This window comes from Malaya genurostris, chromosome 1, assembly GCF_030247185.1.
Source record: "Malaya genurostris strain Urasoe2022 chromosome 1, Malgen_1.1, whole genome shotgun sequence".
In the NCBI taxonomy this organism is placed as follows: Eukaryota; Metazoa; Arthropoda; class Insecta; order Diptera; family Culicidae; genus Malaya; species Malaya genurostris.
Window position 1 is genome coordinate 116,813,207 of NC_080570.1, and position 25,884 is coordinate 116,839,090.

General features: G+C 39.3%; 1 protein-coding gene across 2 annotated transcripts; it reads left to right on the forward strand.

Moving 5' to 3' along the window:
- Positions 1–59: 59 nt before the first annotated feature.
- On the forward strand, positions 60–18,144 carry LOC131425555 (mucin-2-like). 2 transcript variants are annotated; one of them, XR_009228997.1, is made up of 6 exons: positions 60–293; positions 352–519; positions 583–3,092; positions 14,774–17,274; positions 17,359–17,661; positions 17,713–18,144. XR_009228997.1 is itself a non-coding variant. In XM_058587529.1 (5 exons), exons 1-5 carry the CDS (start codon positions 251–253, stop codon positions 17,546–17,548), a joined length of 5,412 nt encoding a protein of 1,803 aa, XP_058443512.1. In that variant the 5' UTR covers positions 60–250; the 3' UTR covers positions 17,549–17,696. The 2 variants fall into 2 exon arrangements, 1 of the variants encoding a protein (XP_058443512.1); XM_058587529.1 differs by lacking the exon at positions 17,713–18,144 and having other exon boundaries at positions 17,359–17,696.
- The last annotated feature ends 7,740 nt before the right edge of the window (positions 18,145–25,884 follow it).

The window sequence follows — 25,884 nt, forward strand, 5'->3', positions numbered from 1 at the left end:
GGCAGCAACGTTGGCGCGCAAACATGCAAACGCTGACATCTGGCTGTCATCGACATGAATGTTAGTATACTTTCTTCGCTTGGGTTGTAAATATTTAGCTAGTGTTTGCGAAGCTATGCAAAATAGTGTCTACATTTTCTACAAAGATCGCTTTGAAATGGCCCAAAAGTTACGCGTTCAAGTGGAGTTGTGAAATGGTGTAGTATTTAACTTAATCCCGCTGTTCCTCGTTTGCGAATTTGTAGCGAAAATGGAAGTTGTTCTCCATTCGGAAATCGCTCGAGTAGTTTTGGGTATGTGAGATTATTTGTTTTTTTTTGTTTGTGTAGGATATAAATTTTCTGTTTCTAGCTTATCTGTACGAGCAAAAACTGAACAAGGCCGCCGAAGAATTCTGCAATGCAAGTCTACACCTTAAGGAGGAACGAAAAGTGTTGAAAAAAGGCTATCGACCTGTAATGTACTCTAGCCTGAAATTGAGAGATTTGTTTCGAGAGTATAGCGAAATTCAGATGAAATGTTGGTCTCATTATTAGTAAGTTACCGTCTGAAAGGGACTGATAATTTTCTATTTATTTGCAGTGAAGAACTTTATTGAAAAGTTTAATTTAGATGTTCCCATTCAGAGTGATTGGACTCTGTTGAAAAAAGTCGACTTCCTTTTGTCCATGGTAGCGCGAAAATGTATCCGAAAGTCAAAAGCTCAGGTTGTTGTTAACGGAGAGGATGATGAACACCGCAGAAGCTTGCCCGTGACGTGTGGTGCAAGCCGTCGAAAACGAGTCAATTCGTCTCCTCCCATATCAATGTCTAGCAGTACACCGGAAACTGGCGAACCAAAGCAGAAAAGAGTATGTTTGAGTCAATCTTTTATAGTGTTAAATGAATCCACTACTGTAGTGGAGACGAATGTTTCGAATATCTCACGTATATCTTCAATATGCGGAGAAGATAGCAGCAGAGATTCGGTGGAAGACGTTGCAGAGGACGCCGGTGCAAAAGCATCTGACAAAGAAGTAGAGGATAACGATTTAGAGATTAGAAAGTTTCCACCGATAGATTTATTCTCACAAACACTGCTAGAAAACGAAAGCTACCCGGAGAAAATAGCAGATTTGATTAACAAGGGTTTGGAAACGTCCCTGAATCAGCAGCCGAATTCGGATCCGAAGGAGGGTACTTCAGCTATCCCAATGAAAGAAGACGAAACGGCGAAAAAACAAAAGCAAGATAATCAGTTAATGAATTTTAACTTTGATGAACTGATATCCAATATTGTGAACAGTGCGGTAAAGGATCCTGTTTTTGACGACATGATGGTTGATATCAGCAGCAAGGCAGGAAAGGGCGATAACGACAAAGAAGATGTAACGGCACAACCGCTGCCGGTAACAGAGACGCCACTTAAGGCTAGGCTGAGAAAAACTTGCAAGAAAAATTACAACTCATTTTCTGCTACGAAAAAATCAGCTAAGAAAGTAAGTGTAATTTCCAATGTTCCTTATTCTGGATCTTTACCCGAAGTCGTAAGTGCGGACGCTGTCTCTGGCCCGACTGACATTGTTCAACCGACTGTTTCCTCTACGGCGGAGGATGAACCGAGTCCGGCAGCGCCAACCACCCAGTTCTATGTCATCCAGCCGGACAATTCAACAAAACTGATGGACATAAATCAACTGCCGTTTCCAAACCATCAGCAACTTAGTGTGACTCAACCAAATCCGCTGGTACCGGCCGCGCCGACGTTGTTACCCATCTCCGGTAGTGGAATTCCGGAAAATACTTATTTCATAAATATCCCGAATTACTATTTCGACACCGGCTCCCAGTATCCGATGTTACAAAATGCTTATCCACCCTTGATCGGGGATCAGTTAATAAGTAATTCTACAATTTCCGTGACAGATTCAACACCCAGTCCGGAAAAGTTTCTCGTTTTTCCTTCCACTGCGCCGAATATTGTTAGCAGTATCAGCGCGACAACAGCGACGTTCAACACAGGTACAATAACCACGACCAACACGACAGCAGTCATTAGCAGTGTTTGTTCCGCGTTTGTTCCGATTCAAACCAAACAGGAAATCAAAAGGACCCCTCCCAATTTCATATCCACTAATGCAGAAACTCGATGCTCATCTACGCCAAGTAGAAAAGCGTCCCACATTCGGATTCTGAACTTTCAGACTCCTATCAAGAGTCACTTTCCATCGACAATAACTCCTGGATCCGCTCCGGCATCGGTTGACCATCGAATCGTTTATCCTCGAATACCAAAACTGGAATGTATTGAAGAAGCTTCGCAACCGCAACCGGATTGTCCGAACACACCGTCCACTAGCCAGATCACCCTTGCCGGTGACTGGGATTTGGTTCACGGTATAGGTGCCATCACGTCCAACTCCCTACCGTCGCATTTAAATTCTGTCTCCAATACACCGCGTGTCGCGAAGGATCCTCGTAACTGCGTTCGAGTTTTGTCACGTTCTGCTAGCGAAGACGGTGACAAACCGAAAACACCGCCGATGGTGGAAATTCCAGTGAAAGAAATCCGCAAGAAATCGGTTGCCAAAACAAAAGTCTCTGCTCCGGCGGTTCCGGTTGCTCCGGTCTCATCTCAACCGGTAAAAGATGTTGACATGGAAGAGTGGCGTCGAATCCGATCCGTTTCCAAGTTTAACTTTGATCAACATTTGCGACAAGTCGAGGAACAGAAGCAGATTCAAAATAAGGTTACCAAAAAGAAGCGCAACAAAACGCCATCTCGGAAAGCAACGTCTAGCTTTGCGAACGCATCTACGGAAAGTGTCGCGGAAGGGGACACCTCGCTGACGGAAACCCATGCACAGATGCTAGAGGATGCACTGGCATCGGCCAAGAAACCCGACACCGTCACTGGGAAGACCCCGGCCAAAACTCCTGCCAGTAAAGTGAAAACATTGCCCAAGGAAAAGGAGAATCAAGAGGAACCAAGTAAGATCTACGTTAAGTTTACGTCCCCGAGAAAGCGGACACCGGCCAAACGACGGATGGCCAAGGGAGGCAGCACTAGAAAATCCGCCAGAAAACGGAAATCGACCAGCCCAAAGACAAAGGTGAGTGCGATATTTTTTGTTTGTTCATTCACCGTTCGTTTTCGACGACTCGTCAGTGCAAGGCAGTTTAAATTGAACCATTTGTGCGGGTTAGCATTTCAAATTGAAATTTTAAATTGTTTCATCATCTTATACGGCAAAAATCAGCTCGAGGAATCGACCAAGAGCGAAAAAAGACATTATTGTCGACTTTGCAAACGATTGTGCCAAAGGATATATTAAAATATTTTGAAAACATCACTACGAAATAATCTTTACTGAAAGGTGATGAATCTATTTCAGTATGTTTAATAGCTAAATCCGTGTATTTCTACGCACCATTAATATATATTTTTAAAAATATCTTGTTTTTTCTTCAGTATGACGGTTATGCGTAGAATATTACAGATGGAACAATTTGACTTAAAAAAATTTTCGAATAGTTTTCGAATAAACTGCCAGATTTTGTTTTATTTTCTTGAAATATATGTGTTTATGAACCGTTTGGTAGCAAAAAGTCAAAATTGACCGAAAGTAACATGGGACAGTTATGCGTAGAACGGCAGTAGACCCTTTTATCTGAGTTGCGAAAGTTTGTTTGTAAAAATCGTCTGAGTTGTCTCGGAGAAAATGAAGAAAGTTTCTTTTTTGAGCTTTTGGCCACTATTTCCGGTACCTCAGGAACCGGGAGCTGGAAACCGGTATAGCTAAAATCGGTTCGTTTGACAAGCAAATATCATCTGTATATAAAGCAGGATGTAAGTTTGTATGTTTGTAACGGCATAGCTCCAAAGTTACAGAAGGGATTGCCACCAAACTTAGCACAGGTACTTTTTGCTCTTCCGAGATGGTATTTTTATGGAGAATGGAGCGTAGCAAGAGTGATTAACGGGGAAGATAATGACAAAATTGATCTAATATGACAAGAATCGATACTTTTTGAACACCATACATACTTTTTGTAAAACTCAAATATCTTTCTTAAGGGCTGAGGCCACTAGGTCGCGTAAAACCACGTGGCTCGCTCTGCGTATTACGTTTCCATCAATGCTCTCTCGCAAATGTGCAAAATAACTCTCGATGTGGCCGAGTGGCCAAGAAAGTTTTGATATTTTCGTTTACAAGTTTGACTACATCACATAAAATCCAATAAAGCTACCGCTTGTTTGGCAGCCTTGCTGAGCCGACTTTATTTCTCTCTCATGTTTCGTTACGTTACCAGGATACAAGAGCAGAAAAAAATGGTGCCGCCATAGAAATGGACTTACCTTTACAAAAATAACATTCACTCAATTTTTATCGCGACAACATATATGTTTTTATGCACTAATCGCATCTAAACTAAATTATCTAGACATTGTCAGGATAAATTTTTGATCCATGGTTTTGAGGGCGAGATATTCAATGAACAAGTTGAAAGACGGCGTTTTATGCTAAGCAATTCTTCCTTCAGAAAAAAAGACTTTCCCGACCGCTAAAGTCAATGAATCATGCTGAAATTTTCACAGAATCATCTAAACTAATTTTCTAAGAGATTGTCTTTTGAATTTTTTTTTGACATTCGTCACCGTTTCTGAGAAAATCAGATTTGAAGCGTGAAAATAGTAGGGATGTCCGATACCGAGTCGATACTTTGAGGTATCGATACTTTCTTTTAAGAATCGGGTATTTTTGGTATCGATATCGTATCAGAGCGATACTGTTAGTATCGATACTTTTGGTGTCGATACTTAAAGTATCGCAACAGATTGAAGTCAATTCCCATCACGAGGGAACTTTTTTTGTTTCATGTATAGAGGATTTTACCTTAAGGTCATTCGCCTCTTCGGGTCAGAAAAACTTTCCAACCGTACGTAAAAGGCTTCACGCTATAGCCGTCTCCAATGGAGCATTTTGATTTCTTCGGCTTCGACGAAGCGCCAAGCTCGCGCATGTGTTGGTATGACGTGGACTAGCCGTCGTTGAAATTCGTTCTCGACCATCTCGCTTCGTCCCAAACACTATAGCTGAAAGAGAGCGCAATGTGCAAAACACGCACATATATGTCATACTCTCAGAGAATTCAATCATTTAAAATGTTCATGCTCATTGCACTTTCTTTCGGTGTGCCTAACAGCGATGGAATAATAGCAATAGGAATTGGCTTTTAGTGTAGTATTCGTCTATCGACATAAAGGTTATGACATGAAAATTGTTGAGAAATTAAGTGAAATGTGAAATCAACACAAAGTGGCGGAATGGAAATTCTTTGGCGTGGACCAAAAGTCGCGAAAGGCGAAGTGCAATCTATGTGGCGATAAATATGCGTATATTGGTGGCATTTATACAGAGTAAAAAAAGAATTGTAACGATCTGGATGTGATTATCAATTGATGTGGATAAATCTAGACGTACTGAACATCAAATGCAAAATATTTCTGTTTTCAATAAATATCGCAGATAAATCACATATTATCACATCGAAATAACGTATTGAGTTTATTACATCATGCTCACTGAATTCTGTATATTATTCTGATATGAAATTATGCATCTTTTCGTGTAATATTACAACCTTTAGAACGACACCAAGATTGTTGTGATATTAAATTGTAATCGCAGCACATCAGTAGTTAGTTGTGATGTGCAGCAATTTTAATGTAATATCACAAATAAGTTGGTGTCGTTCTAAAGGTTGTGCAAAACACGCACATAAAACACGAAAAGATGCATAATTTCCTATCAGAATCGTCTAAGTATTCAGTTAATACGATGTAATCTACTTAATACCGAAAGTTATTGCATTTGATGTTTAGTACATCTATTTTTTTCTCACCTCGATTGATAATACCATTGAGATCGTTACAATAGTTTTTTTTTTGCTGTGTGGAAACACCTTCCTGTACATCATTAAAAAACTTTACAATCGACAATCATATATTATTTCACAGTTCAAAAAATTCTTGTGATTTTGCATCTTATAATTGGAGCGTCATATTCCACACAAGTTTATATTCAAAAACATGTAATTGTGTGGTTTGAAAATTACATGACTTGAAATCGAATGTAATATAATGCAATGTATTATAATGCAATAAAAACAAACAAAAAATGAATGGCAATAGCGCAACTTGAACCGAGAAACATTAGACCACAAAGCCTGTCATTTAATCAGCTCAGCCACAGAAGCACATATCTGCCGAATGTATAATTGATACATTTAAATCCAAACAGTGGCACTTGGTAGCCGAGTACAAATTACACTCGGAGCCTGTAAAATTCTGTCTAAGTGGAATATTGCGTCATTTGACACGCTAAGTAGCTATAAATTGTATCGTTTGTAAAAATTTACCACCTGTAAATTCATAATTTCTTACTGTTTTTGAAACGATTGCTGCTCAAGTATCAATTGATACTTACAAGTATCGATACTTTTTTGCCTTTTGATACCTTGTATCGACACCCGAAATTTCGGTATTTCGATATCCTAGGTATCGATACTTTGCCTTCCGAGTACCATCCCTAGAAAATAGCCCTCTAAATCACCTTAAAACACACTGGCCTCAGCCCTTAAGGGTATTTGTGGTGGGTGCAAATAGTAAGGGGTTACAAAAAAGGAGGGTTCAATGGACAAATTTTCGGATATAAAAAAACGCCATACTAATAGATGATTCACAAACCTCGAAGTAATCTTCGACTGCAGTGAACGTTCGAATACAAGCGGCTATCGGTTAATTATATCCGAAATGAGTCCTGTGGAATCGAACAATGCTTGCTGAATTTTTCGACGACGTTTCAAAGAATCGATTCCAATTAATTTACATCTATCAGGATAGGGTGGCAAATTTGCTAGATCTCGCCACGGCCACAGGTGTCGCAGTGCCAAACGAACGAAGCGTTTTTGAACACGTTCAATTCGCATGCACCACGAAATTTGATGAGGAAACCAAACAACTGACGCGGTCTCAAGGATTGGCCGAACCAGTGAACAGTACAAAGCCTTCAAACAGTGTGGATCTTTGAATTCCTTAGTGACTTTAGAGATGAATCCCAATTGACGTAACGCTTTCGTGATTATTAATGAACGATGTGAATCGAATGTCAATTTTTCATCCAATTGTATTCCCAAATCATTCACCAGGTTCACTCTAGTCAGGACTGAACCACCAATACAGTAGTCGAATTTAACAGGATGCATATTACGATGAGACGTCATCACCTGACACTTTGAAACGTTGATAAAAAGTTTATTCACGCAGCACCAATCGACGAAGCGTTGTAGTTGATGCTGTAATCGCCGATAATCCTTCACAGTTCGAACTACGAGATACAATTTAAAGTCGTCTGCATATATCAGTTTGAAACCATCTCAATAGTGTGAATAGCAATGGTCCCAAATTACTGCCTTGTGGAACTGCAGAACTATTCGAAAATTGCGATGACGTACAATTATCCAATTTCACTCGTAAAATCCTACCAGAAAGATACGAGTTTAACCAGGACACAAGCTGAGCAGAAAACCCGACACGAGACATTTGCACAACAGTATTTTATGGTCAATTTGGTCAAAAGCAGCTTTTAGATCCGTGTAGATGACATCCATCTGTGCCTTAGTCTCCATGCAAGCGATGCACTTTGACGTAAACGTTGTTAAATTAGTTGTAGCTGATCGTCCTGGCATCAACCCATGTTGGTCGAATGAGATGTAGTTCGTTGCACGATCCATTATAGCCTCACTGACGATAATTTCAAAAAGTTTTGAAGAAGCAGAGAGACTGGTTATCCCGCGATAATTTGCTACATTTCGTCGATCCTCTCATTAACCTCACGGAGCAAAGCAGAACAGTTAATCCTATCATTCAAAATATCAGCTATCACCAAAGCACGCGACAGCCCTTTTCGTTCACCAAACCAACGAATCTACGTTGTATCGACTCTATTCTACACGGAAAGACCGAAATCAGAATTTTGGCGAAAAAATTAGTTAATTTTCTGATTTAAGTTAGTTATTTTTTGAGACAACTAAAAAATCTTACTTATGCTAATTTAGATTTTTTAATTCTCATTCCCTTAATAATAATAAAATATTTGTTGAAATGGCTATTTTTAGTTGAATTCACCAATTAAACGTGCTGTCATTTCTTAGCTAAGGCACACTTCATTTCCATTCAACTAATTTTTTAGTTGAATTAAAGAAGTGAAACGTTGTTTTCAACCATCATAAATGGTTGAATTGGCTTCTGCAATTTGCAGCTATATGGCGCACTGTCACCGAAAAAACGATAACACCGTAATGACTACTAGCCACTAGATGGCACACTACTACCGAAAAAAATTTCAGTCGCGGTTGTCTTTTCTATATTGGCAGGTATAAATACGATGTTGGAAAACAAAAACCGAATACAAGTAGTAGTATAGTCGCTTTATAAATTCATATATGGATATACCGCAACACATGCGAAAAACATCAAAACAATTTGCAAACAGTTTCAACAAGACAATCCTTTTTAGTTTTTAATGAATTGGTTTTGCTTTGACACTTCTTATGAGTTTTTGGGTAATAAACTTGTTAGTAAAACCAATTTCATTTTTGTTTGTCCTTCAGTAATGATGATGATAGGTAAATAGAAACAAATTTTCTGATTTTAATAACAAAATTAGTTGTCAATGAGAATTTCGTGTTGGATTGAAGTATTGCTGGTTTGTGCCCAGGATATTCGCCAACTAAACAATTTCTCTAAAAATAAGAGTTTTTTCAGTAAAGTAAATTCTCAATTTTAACTAATTTCATAGTTATTTTGGAAATTTTTTTGTTAAAATCAACTAATTCAATATCAGTAATACGAATTAGGCGCAGAGCTAATTTCGGTCGTTCCGTGTAAGAGCTCCATTGAGGTAAAGAGGGTTCCAGGCTACTGAGCAATATTCCAGAGTAGAACGAATGAGTGAACAGTAGACTTTAGGCAATAAATATACGTGAAGTGCTTAGCCAATCTAAATACGAATCCCAAGCAACGAAGAAGCTCTCGCTACAATGTAGTTAATGTGCTGTTCAAATGACAACTGCTCATCGAGAAAGACACCAAGATCTTTGACGCATGTCGATATACTAATCATGAATCCTTCAAGATAATATTCGAATTTGAACGGTAATGTTTGTGAAAGTAATGTTTGAGCATTTTTTGGGATTCACTATCATATGGTAGGTTTTGCATCAATCCCCAAAAATTGCCAATTGCCGTTGAAGGTATGCCGCATCTTCTAAGCTGCGGATGATATGATAGATCTTGAGGTCATCAGCGAAAGAAACTCGTGGTCCATCCAGACAAAGATTTACATCGTTGCAGTACAGTAAGAAAATCAAAGGGCCAAGATGACTCCCCTGTGGAATTCCAGATGTTGCAATAAATTCATAGGGAACACAATCGTCAATGTTGATAGTAAGAATTGATATTTTGATCTGAAACAGACGACATTGAAACACCGATGGCGCTACGGTCACGCAAAAGCTCTGAGAGCTGGATGTCTTACTGATATGTTGACTATGATGCTATTTTGCACTTAATGAATCACCAAAAACTGATCGAAAATACCATCCAAGCACTGCACTCCAAAACTAGATAGAAGACAATCGAACCAGTAAACAAGCAGTGCACCACGAACCGAACATGACCGTTTAATAACCAAAAAAAAAAAAAAAAAAACAAAATTTACTAGATCTCACTGCGCAGCAACAATGGCGGTGAGTTGTTTACAAACAACGACGGTTATAAGATCACTGATGATGCTCAATTAAATGGACAAACAGTGCATCTGCGATTGAACTAACAGCAAATTTGTTTCTTTTTATAATTAATCTGTCCACATTTTGTCTAGAACAAGCATTAAAATTCAGCTTAGTCAACTCTGAGAAATTTGTAGAAGAAAAAAGTGCATTCATCGAAAAGTTCCCGGAAACTCCACCGTGAGGCGCTCTCAGTCACCCGATTAGATTTTTGCCCTTCTCATATAGAAAGGCTATGCAATCACTGTGAAAATCGACTTTTTAACCGAGGCCCGGAGGGCCGAATGTCATATACCATTCGACTCAGTTCGACGAACTGAGCAAATGTCTGTGTGCGTGTCCGTCCGTGTGTGTGTGTGTGTGTGTGTGTGTATGTGTGTGTATGTAACAAAAATATGTACTCACTTTTCTCAAAGATGGCCAAACCGATTTTCACAAACAAAGATTCAAATGAAAGGCCTCATAGTCCCATAGCCTGCTATTGAATTTCTTTCCGATCCGACTTCCGGTTCCGGAGATATAGGATGATATGTACCAAAAAAGTGAAAAAAATATGCACTCACTTTTTTCAGAGATGGCTTAACCGATTTTCACAAACTAAGATTCAAATAAAAGGTATTATGGTCCCATAGCTTGCTATTGAATTCCGTTTGAATGTGACTTCCGGTTCCGGAGTTATATGGTAATATATGAAAATTTGAGAAAAAGTTTACACTCAATTATCTCTGGAACAACTCAACCGATTTTCGCAAACTTAGATTCAAATGAAAGGTCTTATAATATCCTAAAAATTTGTGGAACATTTTATCTGGATCCGACTTCCGGTTCAGGAACTAAAGCGTGATAAGTGGAAAATTACCAATTTTATTAGTATTTTTCCACGAACGATGGTTAAAAACAGGTACAAATCCCATAAAACTGTCTGATAAATTCTTCTAGTTAGCAGAGCTTGTTAGTTTTGTGGGCATAAAAACTTAATTCGGCACTACTGGTCCCCTCTTTTCCTGTTCCGAGAGCACCGAAAGTGGAGAAGAAAAACTCCTAAAACTAAACTCACTTCGATTTCTCTGCGATGCTTGAACCGATTTTCACGAATCTTGATTTGAATTAAAGTTCATACTGTCTTTAAACCTACTGTGAAATTTCATCCGGATCCGACTTCCGGTTCCGCAGTTGCAGGGCGATGAGTGTCAAAGTTTTCAAATCGCCATATGGAGTGACAATATGTACAACACCGAAAGAAGAAGAAAACACAAAACGAACAAGGCGTGCTTTGTTCTATTTCGTACACGTTGTGTAGTGATGTCAATAATAATAATAACAATCCTACTACATGTTTGATGCTGCTGATTCATGCTGTTTAGCACGCAGTAGTAACAGAAACGCAGGTTCGTTTCGTTAGATTTAGTTTAATTGGTTTAAACGAAATAGAGCATGAGATAGTAAGTATAAGTTTAACTACGTTTCAAAACTGTTCCAATTTGTAGGTCATATTTGTTGGTAGCAAACGAACCAACTTCGGCTATTCCGTTCATCTGAATCCGGTTTCGGGAGAATTGGAAATAGTGATTAGAAAGTGCAAAAAGGATCTCACGCACTTTTCTTGGAGATGGCCGAATAGATTTTCACAAACTTATAGGTTCAAAAGAAAAGTCTCACAGTTTCATACGGATTTCCTTAATTTGTTGTGGATACAACTTTCGGTTCCGGAACTACAGGGTAAACAGGATTTATAGAGTTTGTGAGATTAGATCCGAACAAATTATCCTATTCCTATTCAATAAACAGTTGTTTTTGCGAATTTCACGGTTATATTTATGATGTAATGAGTAATATGAGAAAGGCATCATTACACCACTAGGTGGATAAAAATAGGTTTTTATGTTTATTTAAGTCGCCACATCTGTCATTGATAACAGTTCGGCTGAAAAGTTCGTATCGTTTAATAGAAACACACATTTTTTTGCCAAAATTCGTTTTTATTATTCAACATAATTGCCATCAGAGGCGATACAGCGATTATAGCGATCTTCCAACTTTTCGATACCATTTTTGTAGTACGATTTGTCCTTTGCCTCAAAATAGGCCTCAGTTTCAGCGATTACCTCTTCATTGCTTCTAAATTTTTTACCAGCGAGCATTCTCTTGAGGTCTGAGAACAGGAAAAAGTCACTGGGGGCCAAATCTGGAGAATACGGTGGATGAGGGAGCAATTCGAAGCCCAATTCGTTCAATTTCAGCATGGTTTTCATCGACTTGTGACACGGTGCATTGTCTTGATGAAACAAAACTTTTTTCTTCTTCAAATGAGGCCATTTTTTTGAAATTTCGTCCTTCAAACGCTCTAATAACGCTATATAGTAGTCACTGTTGATGGTTTTTCCCTTTTCAAGGTAGTCGATGAAAATTATACCATGCGAATCCCAAAATACAGACGCCATAACCTTACCGGCCGATTGTTGAGTCTTTCCACGCTTCGGGTTCAGTTCATCGCGTGCAGTCCACTCAGCTGACTGTCGATTGGACTCCGGAGTGAAGTGATGGAGCCATGTTTCGTCCATTGTTATATATCGACGAAAAAAATCGGTTTTATTTCGATATAACAGCTCCAATCACTGCTCAGAATCATCAATTCGTTGTTGTTTTTGATCGATTGTGAGCTCACGCGGCACCCATTTTGCACAAAGCTTTCTCATATCCAAATATTCGTGAATAATATGTCCAACACGTTCCTTTGATATCTTTAGGGTGTCAGCTATCTCGATCAACTTCACTTTACGGTCATTGAAAATCATTTTGTGGGTTTTTTTCACGTTTTCATCGGTAACAGCCTCTTTTGGACGTCCACTGCGTTCATCGTCTTCGGTGCTCATATGACCAGTACGAAATTTTGCAAACCACTTACGTTGCTTCGCCCGGTGCAGAGTCTGGATAACACTCATCAAGCCATTTTTTGGTATCGGCGGCACTTTTTTTCATCAAAAAGTAGTGTTTCATCAACACACGAAGTTCCTTTTTTCCATTTTTTTCACAATAACAAAAGTAGCTTCATTCAAAATGCAATATCTCACAAACTAATAATTAGACAGCTGTCAAATTTATACACGTATCTTTTGAAGGTTGATACTAACTGAAAATGGTATGGATTTAATTCTAGTGGCGCCCTCTCAGAGAAACGATACGAACTTTTCAGCCGATCTGTTAGATCTTCATCCAATGCCCATGTCTTCCCACTCAGTTTAGTTGAAAATGACTGTTAAGATCGTTAGTGTTTACTACACATCGCACCTTCGGAATTGAAAAGAACTTATTCTCAAGCTTTATTTGTAGTGAAAGTGTTTATGGGTGGTATTACTAGCACTTCCTTAGTCGAACGTTCTAATTTGTACGTATTATCGTTCTTTTGGAAACTGAATACAAAAGGCATGAGCCATTTAGATTAATTTGCTAATCGTACAACGCGTTTCCTTAGTGTTCTAACTTTAATTTCTCATCCAATGTGTTTTATCAAGGATGACTAGACCCTTCTCGTAGCCTCGGGTTTTTAGTTTTCCGTTTTTATTGTGAAATAACAGTTACATTTTCACAGTTATATAAATTTGGGGGTTGAAAAATAAGCTTTTTTCCCGTTCAAATTATCAAAAGTTACATTTTATCCAAAACTAATCTACGGTATTTGGAATTATCACGTCGAATTTCCCATGCGATTTTTTTTGCACGGTTTCTACAATTAACACTGTTTTGTTTTACACAAATTTTTTAACACGGTTCGTAACTCCCGTGTAAAAAGATAAAGTAAAGTATAGATCTACGTCTAATAAGTTTTACATTCTATTCCACTCTAGCGGATTAGCCGGTTTTTCATGTCTTTCTTTTTTTGGCTTTTACGTTGCGCGGTAACATTTAAAAAGAGAAAACAGGCATCAATTTGATCGGTCCCTTTTGCCCAGCTTGCGACTCCAGTGGCGTACCGAGGAAATGTGGCGCCCGGGGCAAAATAAGAGATTTGCCGCCCCCAACGTTGGTTAGTGAGCAAAAAAAAACCCTTAATCTGAATTCCATCTCCGGAAAGATGACTTGGTCGATAAAAAAAAACAAAAGTCCCAAGGATTAGTTTGCCCCCCCCATTAAAAACGTTGCTCCCGGAGCGAGTGACCCCCCTCCTAACATCGAGGAGGCCATTGGCATGTCTCAAAGCACGCGTTCTTTCTCTCCTCGTGGACGTCATTAGTCTGTTCAAGATATGCATTCATTCTATTTGACTCTATCCTTTCCAAAACGCTGATCGTGAATCTTTTTTCTAATAAAACTTTTATGAATTCATTTCTCGCTAGCTTGATTTTAGAATCCATGTAGGAGACTTGATCTGGCTATATACGATCCGTCAGCCTCAAGAAGTGACAGTCATTTGATCTTCGAGCTTCATCCACGATTCAATTGTAATTTTCAAACGAGTCAAATTCGGTCAAAATCGTTTCAGCGATCTCCGAGAAATTTGAGCGGTAAAACAATCTTAGAAAGCTTTCCGATCTCATCGAGCTAAGTTGAGTGGTATGGCTTTGGTTCTCCGAGGTTCCGTTCAAAAGTCGGATTTTCCAGCATTTCTATTAACTTTCTATAGAGATAGGCAATTATACTAAACAGATGCGAAATTGAAATCCACATGGACTTTGTGATGGGAAGCGTAAAGTTTCTTTTCTAAGGCCTCCTTCTCTCGTTTAATTGGTTTTCGACGCATTTATAGACCGTTCGATTTATAGACCGTGTATGATTCCATCATCTTCTCAAAGTGTTGTATTATCAACGTCGTCAGCGAAGCCAAAAAGCTGTGTCGTGTCGCCTCCTCGTTCAATGTCTTCACTGAAGTCTTTAACGAACTATACAGTAAACTACGTTTTACATTGACTATAAAGTAATGGGTTTCTTTGGTGCTTTCTAGATAACGGAAAATAAACCCACGGAGAAAGAATTGGAAGAATCTCCCACCGTCGAATCGGAGCCTTCTGTGAAACCAGAACACGAATCTACCGAGCAGATTTCTTCGCCGGAAACAAAATTTACTACTTCTGAAGAACCGGAACCGGCATTTCCTGAATCGTCAACTACACCTTCTGATCCACCAGCAGTAGATCCACCAGATCCATCAGAAGCACCATCGGTAGCACCTTCTGATCCATCGGAAGCTCCTGCGAATTCTTCAGTGGCAGCTGCCGCCGTTCCCTCAGTGGCATCTTCCAATTCAACAGCAGCACCTTCCGAACCACCCAAAGCGGTGAAAGATCATCCCAAGGTGCTTGCGAAAAAATCCAGTGCTGAGTATACCCGCAAGGAACAGGAAAAGCAGCAACTGCAGCAAGACGCACCGGTATCTAACGATGACTCGACGACGCTGCAAGACCATGAAAAACTAGATCCCAGCTCGTGCCACGTCGCCACCGATTGTACTCTTGGACCTTCTCTTTTTATGCAAACACCGTTCAAAAGTGAACCGAATAATTTCCCTATCACGCCACGATTCCTAGTTCCGGAACAGCTGCTCGACACTCCGATGACGAAAATTATGCGTGACTTGAAAGGAATCGACGCCAGCTCGTCGATGACGAAGTCGTGTGAAATTCAAACACCCAGTTTTCCCATTACCCCCGGGTTGATCAGTACTCCAAAATCGATAAATTCGGTTAGTCCTCAGAGTAACACCGGGGGAGGATTTAGCTCTCGTAGAACCGATTATTCATCTGGTAGTTCGTACTACAAACCGGACGAATCGGAAGATTTGGATAAAAATCTCGAAGCGATGTTACATGGAGAAAAACGAAAGCGACTGGCAGGGGAAATCAGTTCCACAGTAGAAGAACCAAAATGTCAACCAGTAGAAGTAGAGCTAATAGAAAAAGATCAGCCTATCGTCGAACCGCCCGACCAATCGGCACCTCTGCCGGATTCAGTTGAACATAATTCGTCGAGTTCGGACTCTAGCAGTAGCTCTGATTCATCCTCCAATTCTAGCAGTGCTGCCAGTACCCCGGAGAAAGAACCCTGCCACGATAATGCTGCTGCTGCTGCTGCTGTCGAAAGTCCTAAGCACACGGTTCCAGTGCAGCCCCTTAGTGCCACCGAAATTCGCCGTCAGTTACATCAGGCTGAATTGGAAGCGAAAAAGCAACGAATGATTGCTTCTTTAAAAACTACTCATATTCCTCCGTTGAAACGGGTAGAACGAAAGTTTATCGGTGCTCCCGGATTTAAATCACGAAAAGTGGTGGTTACCCGTAAAGAACAAGTACTAAATCGTGCCTCGACAAAAACAACAACTCAACCGTCATCCACCAATCGACCTCCGTTCGTTCCGAAACCGCATCAATCTACTCCATATCAAACGCGATCAACGTCGGCTTCTTCCAAACGCAAAAATCCCACTCCTCGGAAAGTTATCCCGCTTGACAAATTCATTAGTCCGGTGAAAAAATGTTCGCCCAAGCAGAAAACGCAGAAAAGAACCACCACTCCAACGGCTCCGGAGAAGACTCATCCCACAAAAGCATCCGTCAAAACGGACAATCAGCTGATCGAAGGTACGTACGAAAATGAAAATCTCACTCGGTTATGTTACACTCCCGATCAGGAGCCAGCCTGCGGAGATGCAACAATGCCAGAGCCCGGTAAACAGATCTACGCCTGTAGAAGTCCTGATCGAGATAAAAACGAAAAACCAAAAAGTGAGGCGACACCAGATTCCAACAAGGAAAATCAATCGCTGGAATGTACCGACGAAGGCAAAGCGATGGTAGCAGGAGAAATACAATGCGAAGAAGAAGAAGAAGAAGAAGGCGAAGATCAGGACGATTACGATGATTGTACGCTTCAGTCGTATCCGGAAGATAAATCATCGGGCTACTATTTCCGGTACGTGTTTGATGAAACTGATCAACCAGTCTCTACCAGTGGGTCCATTTCCGAAAGTCGACTGATAAAAAAATGCAACGCCGTACTAGACGGTAGAAAAATCTATCTCGAAGCTCAGCCCCCAATCAATCTTCTAGAACACAAACCCACGGTGGTCGCAAGTCCGAAAAAGTCCGGCGGTAAATCGTCTAAATCTTCTAGTAAAAAAGGATCCGGCAAAACGACAATTCCACCAAAAGAACCGGAAGTGAGCTCGTGTCCTGATGTGGTTCCAGCTACTCCGGTCGCGGTTAAAGCCAAGTTTAATGTCGTACCGGCAGTGAGAAATGTAAAACTTTCAACCTCCACCGGAGCAATCAATCGACATTTGAGCTCTTCCGTCGACAAGGCCAAACTACTGCATCATGATGATGGGTTGTCTTCTACGCATCGTCACGGTCAAGGAAAAAGCAATCCCCCGAAGCAACGCGAGAATGGTGATAAAGCAAATGCCACTGCTGCCGTCGTCTGTGCAAGCAAAAAGAAAGAACACAGCCGGTAAGTGCGAATGATTTTCTTGAAACAGTTTTGTTTTTCACGAAAAAAGACAAAGATTTCTTAAAACGTGTCTATTATTTACAGATCGCCATCCCCGAAAATGCCACTTAAGTTGGATATGAAAAAGCGTCAGCATCAGCATTCATTGCCAAAGACATCCAGTTCAAGGCACACGTCGAAACCGTCAGAGATTCCACCGGGAAAAGAATCCAAGCAGGCCAAGGATATATCAGAATATGACATCGATGATGTGCTCACTCTGATACACGGGTAACGAAGAGCGGTTCAAGTTCTGACCTTTGACGAAACCATTCATCCTTAATGTTGCCTGTTTGGACCACACCTGACCCATTATTTATTTCTGTTGTAACACGCAAGTACAGACAAGTAAGAGCTATTGATATATTTTACATTCAATACATAGTCGTTGTATTCTAGTTGTGTAATACAAGAACGCTTATAATTCATCAACTGCTCAATCTTCCGATAGAAACGTATCACCCTCATGTCATTCCCGGAACACCTTAAATCGTACCAGGAAGTCGATTCTTCTGAGGTCGAGCATTTGTCGGGATTAACTTTCATAGCGTTCACTTTACTCCACTCAGCAATGATTAACAGTTTCTTTTGGAGATGTTATAGGAGATCTTGACATCATCAGCGAATGATAGACGATGTTGAAATACAGTAAGAATATGAAAGGTTCGAGATTGCTTCCCTGATGTGGTGATGCAAGCTTTCCTAGCAACTACAGTATAGTCTTGGGGGTCCAGCAACTCGAGGTATGGATAATTTGTAGATCGGCTACAAATATTTGTACTACAAAAGACCGAAATACAAAAAGCAGTACGTCATAGAAAGCCGAACCTCAAAAGGCCGAAACTCAGAAAGCCGAAACGATTCTTTCAACGGGCAGACCGGGCAAACGCGGCCCCACGCAAGCAAACCGTTTGCCCGGTCTGCCCGTTAAAAGAATCGTTTCGGCTTTCTGAATTATGCAAGAAAATCTTCGGCTTAGCTGCTTGACTGTTCACAGTCAACAAAGCTAAAATCAGTTCTCAATTTTTGATAGCTGCTAATTTTCTCTAGGTGTTTCTACTACAATTGTAATACTAGTGGACGAAACAGTTTTTCAGGTCGGAATGAAATTATTTTCTAAATATACTAATCGTTAGAATTCTTACCAAATACTTTGTAACACACAACAATAACACACAACTCTAAAAACTGGTAAAAAATTAGATCAGCAAAAAAGAACGAACAAAGGTGATCACGAAAGACAGTTGTTGGTAGAGGAATAATTAAAGAATCAGCTGTTTTTCAAAGTAGGGCGAATCTTACAAAAGTAAACAAATCGAGTTACTCTCTCCTACCAATAATAAATGCTTCAAAATCCTACAATTTTGCCCAAAAAATACGGTTTCTACAAAAATCTCAATTTTAGTAATACAAAGAACTATAAAGGGCGAAACTGTCATTCCATTTGTTTATGTTAGTTTCGCCCTCCGTGTTCCATGCCAACGAACAATGCGATACTTTAATTGCTAGTAAGGAAGGCGAAACAATTTATTTTCTTTATTTTAGATGGTTTACAAACCTTTTACTACTGGAAATAGTAAATCAGACGATAAAATTACCCGCAAATTTATCTTAGTCGCAAAAACCAACCAATTTCACGAAAAATGCGCAAGGGCGTAACTTCATAATTCACACAGGAAGCATAAAAGTAAACAAATCGAAAAAGAGCTAAGCTCTTTTTATGTTGATCTACTCTGTAGGTATAGAAGGAAAGTATGCCAGATTTAAAAAAAATATCTTTTCTACTCAAGTAAAAGAAACCAATTTTTTTTAACTAATATGTAGTTTGATTATAGACATCAAGTGGATTACCGCTAAAAATGTATATTTTTCGTGAGAAACTTATTGTAACTCACTTACTCGCCATTATATATATTTCGGCCTTTTATGCTTCAGCTTTCCGAGATTTCGGCTTTATGTGGTAGATAAGAACATCGTCGGCCTTTCGTATTTCGGCCTTTTTTTAGACCCCCTTTCATTCAGTGTATACGGTTCTAACCGTTCTAACGAAAATACAATGTTTTACACAATACGAATAAAACTCATTTCTAAGTAGTAATTTGTAAAAGACGCACGCGTTTAACTTTTTCTCCGCCATAACCACTGTTCTGCGTCACTTTTGACGTATGACTACATCTTTCTTCACTATGCTCACCTGGGTGCATTTTCAAAATTTCACGACACGAAAGTGTAACGAAATTACTCCAGATTTGATTTCTTATTTCGTTCCCGCTTGAGAAAATCGAAACTGACCCAGGGTAGTTTCATCAAACAAACACTTTTCACGAAACTGTGTTGATTCCGCCCTTAGAAATGAGGGTTTGAGCAAACCTGATATAAAAACCAGGTTAGAAACTGACTCGATTTTCAGTTCAACAACGTTGAAACTAGGTTCAAAACTAGCTTTAAACAAATGGTTTTACAGCAGTTAGGGAGTAAACTGGGTTAGGTTTGGCATCAAGCGAAAACGACATTTATAAATTTGTCCCTGTTTGAGTGTTTACTCTAATTCTTTCACGAAACGAATGGAAGAAGATGTAAGATTGTTATTAATATCATGTTTGTTATGTATACATTGTTTAAATAGTAAAAAAATAGGTCCGAACCCGAAACATCAAAATCAACCGAATCTACAAATAGACCCTGTTGCACGTTTGCTAGCTTGAACGGGTATCAAGGCTGCCATCTACGCCAAGTCAATGGAATTACATCCGTGACCCGGCCTTATGAGGTGGTGCTACAGTCAATGACGAATAAGAGGTTCCGTTCCTCAAACCTAAACGCAGAAAAACGAATAGTTCTTTTGTGAGCATGTCTGCTGTTGGGACATTCGCAGTGTGAGTTTGCACCATCCAGCTTTTGGTCGTTTGCATTAGAGCAAAATAAAACAAAAAGTATACAACGATGTGGAAAATTATACAAAATCAGTCGTTAAAATGGTTCTAAATGTTAGCTAAAGATTGATATTAAGATTGTTTTTAGCAAATCAAAGGTGAAAATCATCAGTTTGGTGCAAATTTAGAATAATTTAATTAGCTCTATACTATTTTCGCTGTGCGAAATTTGGCCCAAACGAACAATTTGGTCCTTCTGAATGTCAAAAATGAATCACGCACAGATATTTGATAGTTTCTATCACCGAAACATTGAAATAAATGAGCGATTTTGTCATCATCCAGCTGCTGGTCGTTCGCATTCAAGAAAAATACACCCAAATGTAAGCGACGCAGAAAAATCTATAACCCGGCCATTCTAAGGGTTTCCCAAAGGGCTATTAGAATTATTCTTTGAAATATCCAAATAGGAAGAAAAAATAATCCGTTTAGAAAAAATTCATCAAATAACCAGTTTAAACATTTAGGGGTTTTTGGTTTGTACGTAAAGTACATATTTAGTTTCGATTTCTTTGCGTTTCGCCTTCGGCTCATCAGTGCTTAAAGCAGTTCAAATTGAACCGCAATCTCCGCCTAACAGTTCAATTTGAACCGCTAAGCAGACGCAAAGTCCACACTATTTATGTGACCCTTTAAGGATATGACACTAGGTGCCATATCCTATCTGACGTCTCGGACGAAAACGAGTGTAGTCCAACTGCTGGCCGTCGCAGAATTTAAACAAACGATGAGCAGTAGGCGAAACGCGAAGAAATCGAAACTAAATATGTACTTTACGTGCAAACCAAAAACCCCTAAATGTTCAAATTCTGCGGCGGCCAGTAGTCAGTCGTCACTCGTTTTCGTCCGAGACGTCAGATAGGATATGGCACCTAGTGTCATATCCTTAAAGGGTCACATAAATAGTGTGGACTTTGCGTCTGCTTAGCGGTTCAAATTGAACTGTTAGGCGGAGATGGCGGTTCAATTTGAACTGCTTTAAGCACTGATGAGCCGAAGGCGAAACGCGAAGTAATCAGTTTAGTAAACCGTTGGCAGTGCAGTTGCTTTGAGTTCAAGAAAAATGCATCGAGTAGTGTTTGATATGGGAGAAAACTCCACATTATGGCACCTTTAGGGACTAAAAATGAATCTCGAATAACATGATGACAGTTTCATATCGGAAATCTTTTATAAAGCAGCTTCCCTCCCATTGTTCCATAGCTTCCCAGCTTTTAGTTCCATAATTGAATTAAATGAATAAGATGTTGATTGCATTACGCTACAACATCCGGGGTTGGAGAGGCCGGTAGGGCTCTTTTTTATGTTTTATTTTCATACTACAGGCCTTTATTACCAGTGTGAAGTGGAAATTGAGTGGAGTGAACGTATCCCAATTGGGTTTCACACGATGACAACAAATGAACCGTAAATCGAGTCCATATTTGACGTTTATTGGTGGTTTGTGTACAATGGATTACTGTGGAATGAGATAGAATATTGTAGAATAGAACGAAATATTAATGACTTAACCAATGAGCAAACCACTGATACCTGTCAAACGATGTTCATTCAGTTTGTATTGTGAGGATGTATCGTTTGGGACCTGATGGGGGAGATGATGTGTGAGTGAAATGTAAGAGTAAGTGCATGCAAGAATGATAATGAAGGCCACCGTTTCAGCTCAGGACTAACGATCGACCATTAGAAGACATAGAAATTGGGTAACGGTACCCCCATTCATCACAAATCCATTAGCTATAGTGAGATCTGTTATCTCTGTTTGATAGATTAATTTCAGAAGTGACATGAAATTTGGAGCATTTGGCTTCGCTAAAAAAGCAGTATTGAACCACTTCCGAACTACTGCTATGCGTTATTGCTTCTTAGAGACGAGGCAAAGACTTTGTATTCGATTTTATCACAATTTATTTATTGAAAGTCGAGTGATTGCTAAAATAACATGGTGACTCTACTAATGAGATGACTATTGGCACACTAGTTTTAGTTAGGATCTATTAGAGTAGAAATAGTAACTCAATGTTGTAATACTTGCGTGTGGAATACATGTGGGTATGTATGCATGTGTGTATGTACAATATACATTTTACCGTGCCTTTGGGTGCGTTGTATCAAATTGGTAGTGATGCATTTCGATTGTGAGTCAGTGTACACCAGATGCCCAAAAGTGCTTGAGCGGATGGTAACACTGTCAAGGATCAACCGAAGATAACGAAATGTGAACATGCTGTAGTAATACTTATGGGACCCAAGTGTCAATATAATTTAAATAAAAACGCAAGTCCTCAGTTCTTTTCCGTCAAGCCATCATGACCGGCCTTACAAAGATGTTATTAAAAAATACCAATCCATTTTTTTTCGGAAATGGATTACTGAGGATGAAAAAAGAGAAGAATTAAGACTGAGAGAAGAAAACTGAAAAATTGGAAAATAATTTAATTAACACTCTTAAGAAATCTTAGATACAAAATGGAACATGGGTAAGAAAAAAAACATGCAAATAACTTTTACATTTAAGGAAATAAAATAACATAGCAGCAAAAGTAGAAGGTCTTGGGTAGAGCTGTGCGCCGATCAAAATTGTCAACATCGGCGGCTGGAACGTCTTTTTGACCAGCGGCGGCGGCGAATCGGCGTGACGCTATTTCCTGAAAACATCGGCGGCGGAGGCGGCGCGATTCGGCGTAATTAATTATAAACATATTAAAAATTTTAATATTTATTCACACAGGACAATTTCTCTATCTTATTGTTTTGTCGACCTAAAATCAAAGATCCTAATGTTTATGTGATCCATTAAAGCCAACGTAGTGAATAGAGATGGTAAATGGTTTCGAATGCATCGAATTAGAAGAGAAATTGAGATGAGTATAAGTGCGATTATTTGGAGATGGTTGACTATTGTTTAAATAAATATTTCAATCATATACAAAGGGTTTTTTTTATTATGAGCAAGAAATATGAAGTTTTATTCGGAACTATTTTTCAAATCGCTTTTTACATAGTTGATAATTATCATGTACAAAAATTGTTTAATCAACTCAAAAAATAAGTATATCTTTTTCGTACGTATGTAATTAACATAAAATCGATTTGGCGCTCAAATTCATTCAGATATCAAAAATAATATCAAATTAACAAATTCAAATTTTAATTACTTCACATTTGTAAAGATTTCTTATAAAAACGGGTAAATTCATTTGAAAAGTCATAGTAGAAATAGAAGAAAATGTTTTTACTTTGAGTTGGTAACGTTGATCTTAATTTATTGTGCGAAAACTAACGTTTATTTAGAATGGAGCATGAAACTTTGTTCAATACCATTTTTCAAATGCCCAGAAATAACAAATAAAGTATCCAAAATAAATGGTACTCGATCGCTAAACATTCTAGTACCCGAGAAATCAACACTACACTGGTTTCTAGAAAAAATGTTAATCCGAAAAAACCTAACATTATTTATTTTTTTCGGAAGAACCCTCCTTTTCTTGGTTCCATTTTTCATTTTCAGATGTCGCGACCGATAATGTTGCGATAATGTGCCAATAGCTCAAAACCTTTTAAATAAAGACAGAAAATAGACTTTGAATCAAATGACGGTTGACAACGGTAGTACTGATTTTCAGTATAAGTAGGAAGAAAGTGACTGTACTGTAATTTTCAATGAATTTTCATGAAAACTGTAAACAATTTTCCACATTGATAAAATCATTTTTTCGGCTGATGTAATATTATCGGCGGCACGATTCAAATGGGATAACCGGCGCGCTGATCATCTTTTTCTTAAATTGGCGGCGTGTCGAAATTATCGGCGGCGGCGGCGTGGCGCAGCGGCGCACAGCTCTAGTCTTGGGCATGTGTGACAGAAGTGGCATGACAGTAAACGTTAAGAAATGTAATACAATAACCTTCTCTCGGGAACATTCATACATTTTATTTAAATACTTCATATTAACAATTCCAGTTGAAGAAGTTCTGTCTGTTAAAAACGTGAATATTATTCTTGATCGCGAGCTCTACCGGCCTCTGCGAAATTTTTTATGATGATTATTGTCTAAAGAAATGTTACATTGCACTAGTGCGCTGTACTCGTGAATACAGAGTTACAATTTGGGCTTATGTTCACATCGGTCCTGGCTGAATTGTCTTCAATTGCCACGTTACGAGAATCCCGATGCCCTCATTAACCTACAGCCTCTGCAAAATAATACGAGTATTTGAGCACTCAAAATTCTGTATTTCTGGATCCAAAAACCGGATTCGGATGAAAGCTTTTATTTAAATTCAATCTATCATTTGTGAAAATCGGCCTGGTCCATTTTAGGCAAATCTGTTTGCGTTCTGTTTTGGTATTTTTGGCCGCTACTACCGGAACAGAAAATCAGTAAAGCCGAGTTTGTGGGAAAATCAACTAACAAGACCTTGAAAATGAAACAGGTTTGAAGCAAGTGGAGAAGATTTTTATGCTTTTGTTGCATCGTTACTTCTACTGGTGATTTGAAATTTTCAACTCTTCCATAACAACTCATCACCCTGTAATTTCGGACTAGGTCCTTTACCCTTTATTTCCGAACTAGGAAGTTGGATCTCGCTGAAATTGACTGTCATACGGGATAAAAACACTTTTCGTTTGAATAAGTTCGTGAAATAAACCAAGCAATATCTGAAAACTACATTCCGACGTTTTTGACCGGTTTTTCCGCTCTTCTCCCGAAACGAAATTCTGGGTACGGACCTAGTTCGAGATTGAGTTTGGTAGGTGAGAGCGCATATAAACCAAGATTGATGAGAGCGCAGATAAACAAGATTGCATTGAATTGCATACATTGCTGATGTTAGCGAATGACAACGATCCGTTGATCCATCGATGACAACGTGGTCGATTTGGTTTTTCGTATGTTGTTCAGGTGATCTCCATGCTTTGTGAATATCTTCGCGGGGGAAGAAGATGCTTCACACTACCATTCCTCAGGAGGCAGCAAAGTTCACGCATCATTGACAGCTGTCATTCAATGCCATATACTGAGCCTGATCACAGGTTTGTGCTTTGCCAATGACGAGTTTTACATTCCGCCGTGAGCAGCTGTCAGAGGTCCGCATTTCATGTGAGCAGTGCACGTTGATGATGCCGTAATTGAAGAAGCGGCCCTTGATCTTTAATGCGTACATCCTGTTGCTGATTGGCTGCCATCCAATCACGCGCTGGTGCATCTTGCTTAATACTATAAATCCCGTTCCTAACACACTGATTGTGCTACAGTTCTGATAGAAGGTAGCCGCTCTCTGGCGTGTTACAAGTTACGCATTCGATCGTAATCTGGAAAGCCAAACGATTCGCAGTTCCATGTGCCGAGCTTCCAATCGTAGTCCTTTGTTCGTCGCCTAATGTCGTACCTATCCCAATTCAAGTCAATGTTGCTCGAATATCAAAAACAGAGCTAATAAAAATAGACGAAAATGACAAGAAATTACTGTCACTCTCAGCTTCGCTTGCAAACTATGAGAACGAAATCCATGTCCAGCCAATGACATAAGCGGGACAGTAGTTTCAAAATTGTGTGTTTTTTTTTCATTTGCTCTTTCAATCAGTTTTCAGTAAAAATCCCAAAGTATGCAGTGTCGATATTCAACCGAAGCT

Coding starts and splice junctions, on each gene's coding strand:
- LOC131425555 (XM_058587529.1), top strand. CDS start 251: ATGGAAGTTGTTCTCCATTCGGAAATCGCTCGAGTAGTTTTGG. Junction 294..351: donor AATCGCTCGAGTAGTTTTGG/GTATGTGAGATT, acceptor TTCTGTTTCTAG/CTTATCTGTACGAGCAAAAA. Junction 3,093..14,773: donor CGACCAGCCCAAAGACAAAG/GTGAGTGCGATA, acceptor GGTGCTTTCTAG/ATAACGGAAAATAAACCCAC.